This window comes from Amblyomma mixtum, chromosome 3, assembly GCF_055824585.1.
Source record: "Amblyomma mixtum isolate Tamu chromosome 3, ASM5582458v1, whole genome shotgun sequence".
Classification (NCBI taxonomy): Eukaryota; Metazoa; Arthropoda; class Arachnida; order Ixodida; family Ixodidae; genus Amblyomma; species Amblyomma mixtum.
In genome coordinates, this window is record NC_143014.1 from 58731162 (window position 1) to 58744602 (window position 13441).

Genomic DNA, 13441 nt, shown 5'->3' on the forward strand with positions numbered 1-13441 from the left:
TGAGCTGACACCGCACAGCACTCTGGCGCCTTTTGCACTTCGCCTCAGTAGAAGCTGCCGTGGCCCGGATTTGATCTCGCGTTCTTGGCTCAGCAGCAGAATGTCATAGTCACGGAGAGTCGAAAGAAAAGGGCAGTTGTGAGATTTCCGCCTAGAAGCTAGAGCACGAAAAAGTGCAGTTTGCCTAAATATGGGTAGTTTATACATGATTCTGAATTCCAGGTGATGTCAAGAAATACGGAAGTGCGAAAGCTTGGCGGGGTGGCGTATTGAAATCAACCACGCAGTTGCAAGTTGGGGATGTGGGTTGATGTTGTAAAAGGACGGGAGCCTGGCTTCTGGAAGACTTTTGGGGGTGTACTTATCCCTCCCGAAATGAAATGTGGAACTCAATATATCGTCACGATTGTTTAGTCACGGGCTTCTGACAGCCACGAACTGTTCTTCGTACCTGTCTGATGCCCGCATTTCCGTATCTACTGCCAGCGCTGAAATAAGCTGGTACTTGAGGTTTGTGATAATTTTCTTTCTTTTGGGGGGGTTCAGCATCTCATAGACGTTCTGTACTCGCAGAAGCAAGCATGAACTTGCGAGACAGCTCTCAGAAAACCGCAGCCTGTGCCGAAGTGCCCTATATATGTAAAGAGCGTCGTGAATTTTTCCCCCAGTCGACCACAGGAACATTAGCTTTACTTCCCTACACATTGGTTCAAAAATGCTTCACATGCGTGCACCAGCTGTGCAGCAGTGGTTCGCGCTGCACACCACTGCTGTTAACGGTGGCTCCGAAGGCCAGAAATGACGGTCGTTCTAGTGGCGCCACCTCTTGTACACCGTGCGAACTGCTTTCTGTAAACGGTCTGCAACGTTATTGGTTTTCCTCAGCCAACCAGGAGAGCGCTTTAAACGTGTTCTTCCACACCTCGTCGTCTGCTCGCGGCGTACGCAGATATAGAAGAGTATAAACCAACGCTCTCTGCGTACCATAAGCGTATGCACGCTTACGTACGCTAAAGAGGTTTGGCCATTTGTCACATTCGCACATTTAGTTCAGCGCATGCAAACGGAGAGGAAACGATAAGCTCAGCCTAGTAGCGCCACCTGGTCGTTTGAAGGCGATCCATTTTTGTCAACAAACCGATCGCTTTTCTTTAGGCCTAGAAGAAGCAGAATCGTCCTTCTAAATTAAAAATAAAGCAAATTTATCGCTCATACGTTTTGTTTAGGCGAGATGACACGAAGCGAAAGCCCAGTGCCCTATTTATGGCCAAGGAACGTACTGAAAACGGCGGTAACAACGACGAATCCAGTCCGAAGCGAGGGGTCCCGCTTTGAAAGGCGCCTACATTTTATGTACCTTCAATTTCTCCGCTCTTGCTGCGAGTTAAGAAAATGTTCTTTCTGGGCGGCATCGCTCGCAAGGCAAGAGGTGCTTCAGAGCCCCTTTTAACACGAGAGAGGCGGAAACGTCACCGTCGTCGGCAAGGGCGTCCGCAGAATTTTTTGCAGGGGGGGGCCCCATTGGCTGTTGGCGCCGGAGGGGGGGGGGGGGGGGGGGTTATGTTCGTAGCAAAAAGGCACTATTTGCGGAGTAAATTTATTTATTTATAAATAAATAAAATAAATAAGTAAAATACACACATGAAAGAAAAATTACAAACAGCAAATTAAAGCGTGGCTAGGAGAGATACATTGGAGTTTATCAACGAAGAAACAATTAAAATTAATAAAAATGCAAAAAGGTACTATCACTTCGTGGAGAAGAGTGCTCAGTCTTGCTGCATACGGGTTCTCGACACACCCGGATTGATGACCAGCACACAGCACAATATGTTCACAAACACGCAACGACAGTCAGTCAGTAAACAGCAACTGTAGACGCCTCGGATTTTTCTGGGCGAATTGCGTGATGACACGGGTGATAAATTCATTCCTGTGCTTCATTACACGCTCTCGGTGCACACTCATCATACAAAGGCCGTCCAGTCTGTCGTTTGTCATCGTTGAGCGTAGCCACGTTTTCACTCTCCTCATTGTACTGAAGGAGCGTTCGACCGTACAGGTAGTAACTGGCAAAGCCAGAGCCACCTCAATGGCTTTTGCAACACCAGGGAAGAATGTCTTGGCCTGATGTAGAAGCTCGCAGTAAGTTATTTCTGATGGGTCCCCAGTTTTGTTGCACCACATCTCGTACCAAGAGATGGCCTCTTCCTTGAAGTTGTCGATGCCGTAAAAGCACTGGAGTTCTTCGGCGAGAACAGCGAACTCAACACGGCTCAAGTGCTTCATTTTTGATGGATGCAGCTGGAGAAGTTTGAAGTTCCTCTCATTGCTTTCAGAAAAGCGCCGAGCTAAAGAAGCAATGAGGGAGTCCAAGTACGGCACATATATTGCCACACGGTAGTATTCCTCCGGCGACTGAATCCCGTAGTTGTCTCGGTGGGCCTGACGAGAGACTTGTCTTGGCACAGATATCACCACATTTAAGTGATTGGCTGCCTCCCTTGCTGCATTCATGATGTTAGAGAACTCCTCTACAGCGTTCGTCCGGTGGCCGCGAAAAATACGTTGCAGCTCAGTGATGTGGTCATGCACAGAATGGAAGTCCATGGATACACCTTGCAGAATGTTCGTAACTGGTTCGAGCCGAGCGCTGTACTTCGCTACAATATGCAAGCAGACGATGAAAGATGAGCTTGTTGTTGCGCAGTAGAGGATGTGAGCTCGTTGTCTAGTTGCAGCGTTCGAGCATGATTCCGTGGACGCGAGCTCCTCGAGTGCTTCGACTATGGCCACGTAATGCTGAGAGAAGATCCTAATAGACTTATATTTTGCAGACCATCTTGTCTCACACAGCATCGGAATGTTCGGCACCAATTTTCTCCGGAGTACGCTCTCGCGGAAGAAGTTTATGGTTTGTTTGATTATGCCAATTGTGTTTCGAATTTCAGAGACGTCGTTCAGATCGTTGATGACGAGATTTAGTTTGTGACTTGCACAGTGGAAAAATAGTGCCTTCGGGAACTGTTTTTGTATAATTTTGTTCACTCCAGCTTCTTTTCCAGCCATTGTAGAGCATCCATCGTACCCCTGTCCAACGAGGTTCGAAAGAATCAGCCCGACATTCGTCAAAAACTTCAAGATTGCCGCGGCGATGCAAGCGGAGTTTAATTGCTCCAGCTCTACAAATCCCAAAAACAGCTCTCGAACGCACACTTCGGCTCCCGCCTTGTCAATAAAGCGAACGCCTATAGACATCTGCTCTTTTCCTGAAATATCTGCAGTTTCGTCAGCAAGAACGGAAAAAGCAAACGCTTTGTTAGCTTCGGTAACTATCTGCTATTTCAGGATGTCGCCACAGATTGTGATGATCTCGTTCTGGACGCGGACAGAAGTGTACTTGGCATTGCCAGCAGAAGAAGCGAAGTGCTCCTGAAGTAGAGTATCTCCAGCTTCTACACGAAAGTCAAGCAGATCATTGAAGACTCCACTATCGGACTGCTTGCCGCGAATTGGCAAGTCATGCGTCGCGCAAAAGACAATGGTGGAAACTATTGGAAATAGTTTCTCACGGTTCCTTTCAACTTGCGCGTGGAGTGCTCTGTTCAGCTGCTCTACAACCGGTAGCTGCTTGCCTTTCATCACATCCATAAAGTTCTGTGAGGCCGTCATTGCCTCCTGGTGCCATTGGGATTTTACGTGATCCCTGCACGCCTCGTGCATTTTTCTGTAGTTACTGAAAGCGCGCACGATAAAACTTCCTTGAGTACCCCGGTGAACACGTGGAGGAAAAATGACGCAAAAACGACAAATAGCGCCTTTCGCTGTCGCTGAGTACGCAAGCCAGGGGGCGTAATCTCCCAGCCATTGATGTCGAAAAGGCCTTTCCAGGTGTTACATCCTTCTTAAAATCGTATGTAACATTTGGTGACCATGGCTTAGTAAGAAGACGTAACTTCAAAAAGTCCGGTATGCCAGTGAGTTTAGCTTTGCCTAGAAACTCTCCTAAGTCATATTCTTGAGGCAAGTTATTTGTTTTCTTGATGTTGTCTCCGGACTTCGATCCCAAGCAAGGAGAAAGGGAATCGTCTCGGCTTACTGCGTGACCGGAGCTCGCTGGTGAAGTTCCTTCCATGGAGACGACGACGTCGGCTACTGTCCGGTGATGAAAGGTTGCATCGCTCTGGTCAAATCCGGACTTAAATCCCAAGAAAGGAGAAATGGAATCATCTCGGCCTGCTGCATTACCTGAACTCACTGTTGACAGAGTCCCTTCCATGGAGTCGACGACATCAGCTACTGTCCGGTGATAAAAGCTTGCATCACTCTGTTCAAATGCTACACCGTTGTCACATATCACACCAGAATCTGCAGGGGCGCATTTGGATAACGCTTCGTCAGACAACCGCTGACGCTTGAAGAAGCGCCGAATGTCCATCATTCGGAACCGCGCGAGACAAAGCTGGCTATGGAGTTCTTCGGGGTTGGTAGTGTTAAAAATATATACACATTGATTGAAAAAACGGTTGAATGCGTACGTTGAAAACAAAAAATGACTATATATACAACGAAAACTTATTTACAAGATAAATGCACGCTCGCAGCTTCATACACCTCGCTCCATCTTGCTCGCGCAACCGCACAGTCGAGTATTTGCACACACACTACTCGCCGCTCGTCGTTTTCTCGTCCGCTGTCTTGATTGTTCTCAGCTTCGTTGACAACCGGCCACTAAAAATACCGAAGCACAAACACAGAGGCGCGCACACATGCAAGGGCCTACTTGCCGCAGTATCCCCGAATACGCACTGTTGGAGTTGAGGGTTCAGGACAGGAGTGCCGCTGAGCGAAGAGGTAGATGGCGAAAGGAGAATAGGTTTATTTACATTTTACATTGGTGGTTAGAAGTGAGACGATTCTGCCGCATCCGTTGTCGAGTTTTATATCCTTGTTCCCTAAAGTCCCTAGGTTGAGGACGCCCTTGCCGGAGTGGGAGGGGCCTAGAGCTTTCACCTGTGCGCACACACACGACACTGCACTCATGGTCACGCCCCCTTCACATGTGGAGTCTGAGGGAAAGAAGGTTGTCGTCGAGGTAGCGTTGACGGCGGTAGGTGATGGCCTCCGGCCAGCCGAAGGTTTCTGCGGGTCACCGACATCTGTTGATCATCAAATGCCACCCGCCGCTCGAGGCCAGACGCGAGGTCACGAAAACGCCGAAAGTGGTTCCTCGTGCTTGGGTCGGAGATGAGGCCCGCCAGCTTGTCGCGGTGCTTGGGCACGCCAAAGAGCAACCGGAGACGAGGCCCTTTGTTCCCTGGCACGGTCACGGCAAATGGGGAAGATAACGTTCGTTTCCCCGAGGCGGCGGCGGCGTTCTACACGTGCAGGCACTTTGTGAAGGGGGTCTGGTTTTGTTCCTGCACTCCAACCGGGCAAACTCCGTAATTGAAGTCAGCTGGCACCTGGGTCCTCTCGGTGCTTGTGGTCCATGGCGGCAGGCCCGAAAGCAATCACCCTCAAGTCGCTAGCAGCCATACACAGTAGAAACAGGCGTGCTGGCGGCCACCCGGCGAGACTTGTTGTCGTCGTTCCTAATAGCACTTTGGGGGTGAAAGGAACGCCTCGCGACTTCCGAGGGGAAGGGACACTCGCCACTCCGGTCGGAAAATTTGTTTTGTGTGTTTTTATGGGGTTCAGAGCCCCAAAACGACTCAGGCTATGAGGGACGGAGTAGTACAGAGTTCCGGATAATGTCGACCACCTGGGTCTCTTTACCATGCACTGACATCGCACAGTACATGGGCGCTGTTGGGATTTGAGGCCCAGCCAGAGGTGACAGGCGAGCCAGGCGAGCCAGGCAGGCGCCATCGGGCTGCCTTGACCAAAGGCGCTGGCTTCCGGAGAAGATGCAAGGAACGCTGGTGTGGGGGCGCCTCTGGAGACTGCGTCGCCGTGAACAAAAGCAACTGCTAATCCCCTTTGCCGAAGATTCTGAAAGCGGCGCTTCTACCGAACTGCGCTCTCCCGTGGATCGGAGGAGACAGCGAGCGGCGGCGGCGCCAACTCATCGCCTGCTTGCCCTTGAGCAGCCCGACAAAGCGGGGGTGGACACGGCTGATTTGTCCCTCCCTCCTGAAGAATTCATCGGTGGCCGGATTGTGCACTGTCTGCCTCCGTGTGGCTATCTCTCTAGAGATCAAAGAAACAGGCACCCATCTCAAGACGCCTCGAAACACATGCTCGCCGGTGCCGCTGTATGTCTGCAACGACGCGTCCCCGGACGCGGCACTTCGCAGATGTGACCCAAAGCTGGAAGCGGGGCCGCTTTTACTCTTTTTGCTGAGCGCACCGCCGCCCCTGGTGTGCGGCCATCACTCACGGTTAGAGTGAGTGATTTTCCAGGGGGGTGCAGCCGCCCCCCCTTGCCCCCCCCCTCCGGACGCCCATGGTCGTCGGCGTCGCCAGAGTCTGGCTGCCACGTCTCCGTCGCGTCGTTAGTGCTTGAAAAAGCCCCGGAGCACCAGCGGCGGAGGCCTTGCACAGCTTGAGAGAACGGAAGCTTTCCACTTCTCACCGAGGCCACCAGGAGCACTGTGAGTGAGTGTGACGTCATCTTTCGTCTTTGAGGACGAAGTCAAAAGTTTCCATTGTGCACAGGGGCCGCTCGGAGCAGTCCGGAGTGATGCTGTCATGTGGATGGTATAAAGCGCGTATCGCGTTTCACTCTTAAAGGTGCACTGAAGAGGAATCTGAACTTGTCTTTTTCCCGCGGGAACTCGATCTACACGTTCCTAGCATTCTTAGAAACTGCGACTTATTGCCCTGTATGACCGATTTCCTGAATTAAATCGAATTACCGTCCGGCTGCCGCCCTTTTTTTTTTAATTCTCCCTCGTACGGTGGGCGGAGTCGACCAACGCGTGGAGTGCCTTTCACCCAGTCCCGTGGCGGCTTGCCGCTCTGCCATTGGCGGAGTAATACGTAGTAGTCCGTAGTAGCAAATAGTCCGCGCGTATTTTTATTTCTTCGGGCTTATTTTGCGGCTATATTATCTGCGAATGAAACTATTTATTCATGGAAACCTAAAAAACAAAATAAAGCGAAAGCAAAGCCTCCACGGAGCTGGCTGAAAGGAACTTCACGCGTTGGTCGACTCCGCCCATCGTACGAGGGAGAATTAAAAAAAAAGGGGCCGGGAGCCGGACGTTAATTCGATTTAATTAAGGAAATCGGCCGTACAGGGCAATAAGTTCCAGTTTCTGAAAATGCTAGGAACGTGTAGATCGAGTTCCCGCGGCAAAAAGACAAGTTCAGAATCCTCTTCAGTGCACCTTTTTGTGCACGCCATAAGCTTTTGTGCACCGCCATAAACGGCACTGTACTTGAAGAGAAATAAGGGTAGCTTCTTAAGACGCATCTTCCGTATTTGCAAAGAAGACAAATGTACAGGTAGGTGTCTACGCCTCTAGAGGCACGTGATAGGCAGTTCCCCTTTATAACGAACGACGAAATTTGCTGAACAGTGGCATGTTAAGCACGTTGAGCGCCAGCTGCCCTTGCGCACTGTAACCACAGCCCGTTTCCCGCATCGGATCCAAGCGTGAACGCTGGCTGCCCGGGTCGCTCGACAAGGTCAAACGCATGGGCGCGCGCGCGCACTGCTCGGCTGGTGCGAAACAACACAATACAAGTGGTCGCGCAAGTCGAGGGGGGCTGGCACAGTCGGTCGGGCGGTGGCAGCGACGACAGCGGCGGCGACGACGTGCGACGGAAGTTTAACAGCGAGACCTCAGAGACGAGCCTCACGCCGGGAGCGATGGGGTTGCTGGGGGCCCTAGTCACGGAGCTCTACATGAGCACGTGCAAGTGGTACGACCGAATCGTCAACTTCCGCACCTCCGTAAGTCGCCGCCTCCCCCACGCAACTACTGAGCGCGCAACGTGCGTACTATTGCATGTTATGCGCCGTCAGTTGCGGTTGTGTCCCCTACGCGTATTGGCCGCAGTGCACCTGCTGCCCAGGTTAACGTCTAAGTTTTACCTCCGGGGCAGGTGGCTGACATGAAGGCCAGTGAGTGCTCTTAGGAACATGCACAGGACTCGTTGATTCCCTGTGACATACGCCACATGTCGTCGCACATGTCACAGTGAATCGACTAATGCAGTCCAACGTTCTTGATTTTTGCGCCCATGATCTTCCTCGCCACGCACTGTCAAAGGCGAACGGCTTCTATGTGCCTCCTTTCTCTTTTTCGCGGCGTTTTTGGTGATGTCAGCGCGCGCTCTATGGACCCAGCACTGCGGGGCATTGTAGAGGAACATTTCACCGAAGTGTAGCGATAGAGTGCCCATGCGCGCTCATCTATCTCTTTTATACATTCTACAACAGCTTTTTGCCCGTCATCTGCGTTAAATTGAACTTGTCCGCCAGACCCAGCACAAACTGACCGCGCATCAAGCTAGTTTATTTTAGCAGACAGCGTGAAAGTCAGCAAGAGAAGACAGGGCAGGCTATTGTATACGTGTTTGCTCGATTATACTGCCAGAAAAAGATCCGCATCCAATGCTTAAACAGCGCAGTGACACTGGATGAAACAAAGAGCGCGCTGATTCGCAACTGTCATTTCTGTTATTCAGCAATAAATTCCAGTTTCAGTCATTCATTGTCTTATTTTGCAGTTCATTGCCAAAAAGGTGGTTGCTCTCCTCAGTTTTCTAACACCGTCGTTCTCGGCAAGCATAAAGACCAGCTAACAGGTGAAATTTTATAAATATTCACAACAGCAAATACGTTTGAATAAGTTATCCGTCAGTAACACTCTGTGATAAAGACAGACTATTTATCCGGCAAAGCCATGCAACACCACTCACGCGCTGCACCAAAGGGGGGAGAATAGTTTTTCGGGTTCATGTGCGTGATGAGTACCCTGTCTATATTTTCTTTTTCGGTGTGCTTTAGTAATTTGCTATTTAGAATAAGCAGGCTATATAATTGAAGTTTCTTCAGATAATAAAAAACACAGTTGTGAGTCACAGCTGTTCTGATAGCTCATTGTTCCGTACTGCATCTCTGCGTTGTTTTAGCTATACGAATCGCTACCAACTTGCCCAAATCGCAGCCAATTACCTTCTCCTAACATTAATTAAAGTGGCGTATTACGGCGTCATTTCGCAACTATAGCACTCACAAGCTTTCAAAATACACACCGCATATTCAACTCACTAGCGCACCAGCCACTGGTGTCATTGCTTACATGTATGAAAAACAAAATGCATACTCTGTTTGAGTAGCCTGTTAACTGCTTCCACGATACAACTGCTAAAGCTATATCAATATACAGAGAATATTAGTCTGCTTTCTTTAGAACGCACCACGCGAGCGTTTTTGAATGTTTTCGTTTCCTTTGGCTACAAAAATGTCATCAATGCTCTGATTATGGTGACAAATGCATTTGAAAGCTTACTTGTTTTGTACTTCACGGCGCAAAAGGTTGCTTTAGAATCGGGCGTCTTGATATCTGCAGTAAGTGATCGTACGCCGATTACATGGCACACGATTGAAGTATAGAGTGGTAAATAAGGACACGATTTCTGATCTTGAAACATTGGTAAGGAAAACGAACTGGTCCGAGATGTACGACTTGACGGATCCTTTTAAGGCGTTCTACTGTTTTGCTGTCGTGATCAAATAGCTTTGTTACAAAGTTTTTCCTTTAAGAGCCTGAGACCAAAAGAAGCAAGAAATGCCGGAAACTATGTGTTGTCAACGCACTTTTCAAACGAATCAAGGGACGAGATAAACTTTTCACTGCTTTTGTAAAGACAAGGCAACCAGGGTACTTAATCAAATTTAAAAAGGTAAAGTTAAGTCGTGATTTGAAGTTAGCATGCGAGAGTTATGAGAATAAATTCACTCATATTCTTAATGACCCCAAAAAGCTTGGAAAATATTAAATGAACTGCTCCCGCATAGTGAACAAAGCCCGATTTTTGAGGTAATTGATAAAGGCATATCATATGCAGGCGCTTCGCTGGCAGGTATGTTTAATCAGCATTTCTTCAGGAGCGGAGCTTCAGACGCTTCGTATACTTACAACCCTATATATAGGTCATATATATACTGTAGTGTGAAGCAAGTCTATTTCTCGTACCTACAGCTAAGGCTGAAATAGGTAACTTATTGCGGAAGTTAAAGAATTCAGCAGCTTGTGGTGCCGATGGTATAAAAGCAGAAACCATAAAAACAGTTGTCGTGCACATTAGTAAACCTCTGTCATACATATGCAATCTGATACTGTCTACCGGCGTTTTTCCTGATTAATTAAAAATTGCAACGGTATCGGTAATCTTTAAAGCGGGTGACAGAAAGGACATTAACAACTACAGACGAATTTCAGTCCCACCATTTTTTAAAATTAGTTCAACATGTGATTAACCAACGTAGTCTGAATTGTTATGCTGAAAATTATATAAGAGAAAATCAGTACGGTTTTCTACAACAACTATCCTTGGAAACGGCGCTGCTACGCAATAAAGTAAAAATAGTACTTTCATAATAAGCTGTATGCAATTGGAATATTTCTCTATCTGAAATAGGCATTTGACTCCATTAAACATGATAACTTGTTGTAAAAGTTAAATGAGTATGGCTTTAGAAGCACAGCTCTTAGAAAGCTATTTAGCTAACTGGCACAGTACCCAGACATTCGAGATCCGTACTAGGAGAAATAAAATTAGGTGTCCCACAAGGGCCCATTCACGGTCCGCTTCTTTTTGTCTTTTATACACAAATGTCATCACAGACATGCCCCTAACACTGAACATAATCTTATATGCTGATGACACTAATGTATTTTTTTCTGATGAAAACTTATGCGCTCTTCAGATGGAAACAAATTTCTATTTGCTTATTGGTTTATTGGGGTTTAACGTCCCAAAGACGCCGTAGTGAAGGGCTCCGGAAATTTCGACCACCTGGGGTTCTTTAACGTGCACTGACATCGCACAGTACACGGGCCTTTAGAATTTCGCCTCCATAGAAATTCAACCGCCGCACCGGGATCGAACCCGCGTCTTCCGGGTCAGCAGCCGAGCACCATAACCACTGAGACACCGCGGCGGCCATTTGAGATTAGCTCAGAGTAAATAAATTAGAAATAAACACTAAGAAAATACAATACATTTTTCGGTTCCGTAATAAGCGCATTGAAGAAAGCATAGTGCTAAAATACCGTGACGAAGTCATCGAACACCCCGCATGCCGCACGTTTTTTGGCGTCTTGTTTGAAGAAAATTTAAATTGGTCAAACTATATCGACAGCATGACAACTAGCATTGCGAGATGCATTGGCGTTTTTAATAAATTAAGAGATCTATTACCATCCCAAATGAAAAAAACAACTGTATTATAGTCTAGTACATTCACGCCTTCAATACTGTGTCTGTTTAGGGAACCGCGACGAAAACTAATATCTATAGTTTGGAAATTTCAGAGAGCGCACCCTTTAGAAGCCACTCTACTCAGCTTTTCAAGAAGAACAATGTATTAACAATAGAAAACCTTATAAACAAAAAAAAACAGCCATTACTATCTTCCAAGAAATAAAGCTTAACGAAAGAGGCTATTTTAGAAAGTACCTTCCGAAAAACACGACTTCAATACTCGCTACACAACTTGCAAGGGCAAGATACGCACAAATTATGGTTTCCAGAAGCAATCGTGGGTCATAGATTTTTTTTAATTATCAACCTACTGTCACTTACGTTGTAAAATTATCGCCAATAGTAATCTTCAAAAAAAAAGGTTAACGGGTATTTGTTGTCACTTTAGAAAAGACGATTTTGTTATTGCATTCCGCTTTGAGTGCCTGTACCATTTTTACGCTCTTATCACGTACTGCTCTCAGCGCCTGGTGATATGCATTACTTTTACCCTCTGTATCAGGGCATGTTAATCTATTCATGCTTTTTTTTTTCTTACACCCTATGCTTGGGGGTTTTGTGTTCTGGGAAAGGGGACTGACACTTGTCAGGAATCTGCCTTTTTGTCAGCCTTTTAACAAACCTTTTTGTACCTTGTCTGTTTTAATGAACTTTCATTCATTCAAAATGCTGGTTTAGCAGGATAATTCTGTTATTTACATATACCATGGCAGCACATGAACCGGCTGTGCAAGTCCATTTCTACCACTACGTGTCCCTAAAACTGCACCGAAACCTGTGCGTACGCATTTGATCTCATCTTCTGCAGCCGGCAGGGATAATCTCTTGCGCTGCAGCATTCCACGCGCGTTTGCTCGGCCCTTTTTTACGCGTGATTGTAGGAGAATCAGTGATCAGAAATGTTACCTTTAATCTTAAAAAGAAATTTAAAGGGCCAGACTCGAGCTACAGACGGGAAAAAAATGATACTGGCGTGAGGACTAAAAAGCTAAGAAAGCTGAAGAAGTTGCGCTGTGGATCGGAGGCACTCGTGCAGCTGATACACGGAACGAGGAAACTGCAATGGTGCATTTCTGGCATGTTTGTTTGGTGTGCAAATGGAGGCATCTGTTCATTGCGACGCTTGTTTACGTTCCGCTTCGCGTACGCCCCGTAATAACTGAAGCCAGGACTGCGGAAGAAAGCTGTCTCCATGCGTTACGCTCCAGGAGTTCTGTCTTTTCTTTTGCAACCTGTATTCCGGGTAAACACTGGCGTTGTACACCTCAAATACCCAAGGTTCATCTCCATATTTGTAGCATAATGCACGCCTGACTCTGACCACCGTCGATTCCGGGGTGTCTTGAGTGCACGGAAAGTGAAAAGCTGGACTTGCCCTGTTTTTTGTTAATGTGTCATTCCTCTTCAAAGCTCATCACATGTCTGTGCTTCTAGCAAAAGCATAGTGACCACGAACTATTACAAAGTTTGTCTACCTTTTTTTCATTTTTTCTTCAAAAGTTCGTATTACTACTTACTGTCTCGACTAACAATGGCACCAAAACGATGCAAACCTAGACGGAACCGAAGAAAGAGGAAGGGACCTTCTCGTCAAGGATATTGTCTTCACGCGCGAGGTAATGTGCATGCACATAGGACGCGCGGTTAATCTATTTCGCTGAGAAAAAAAAAAAATTATCTGTCTGCCGAAGTTCCTGCAAGGCCTTTGTGTTAGTTGCGAGAGACCCCCACTAGCTGCCACGCATACAAGCATTGTGCCTGGACCAAACCGCACTCCGTCATAAAGCGTTATTCGCAGCACCCTTACCTAAACTGGCAGTTAAATACTTGTTTCAGTGTTCAATACCATATCGTGAGCACGTGCTGGTTGCGAAGGTCGCCAGACAAAAGAAGTAAAAGAAACGCTGGCTTACATCGTTGTTCCTACCGCACTCAGACCGCAAGAGGACACGTACCGTGTGCATTTCATAACGCAAGCTTGATTCGGCCTTGTTTG

At 47.5% G+C, this 13441-nt stretch overlaps 2 protein-coding genes across 4 annotated transcripts in view; one reads left to right on the forward strand and one right to left on the reverse strand.

Moving 5' to 3' along the window:
* LOC149350320 (mitochondrial inner membrane scaffold 2-like) overlaps window positions 1–13441 on the reverse strand; it is a 34578-nt gene that overhangs the window by 14516 nt on the left and 6621 nt on the right. The gene's annotated exons all lie outside the window — the stretch shown is intronic.
* The window catches only part of LOC149350321 (peptide methionine sulfoxide reductase-like), a 34081-nt gene that overhangs the window by 845 nt on the left and 19795 nt on the right, over window positions 1–13441 (forward strand). The window contains exon 1 of one of the 3 annotated variants that reach the window (XM_089579327.1): window positions 7496–7903. The exons of 1 other annotated variant lie outside the window; for it this stretch is intronic. In XM_089579327.1, coding sequence (XP_089435453.1) covers window positions 7820–7903 — 84 coding nt within the window. In that variant the 5' untranslated portion in view covers window positions 7496–7819. Of the gene's footprint in view, window positions 1–7495; window positions 7904–13441 lie in introns of those variants that run through there. One more of the 3 variants, XM_089579328.1, reaches the window with a different exon arrangement.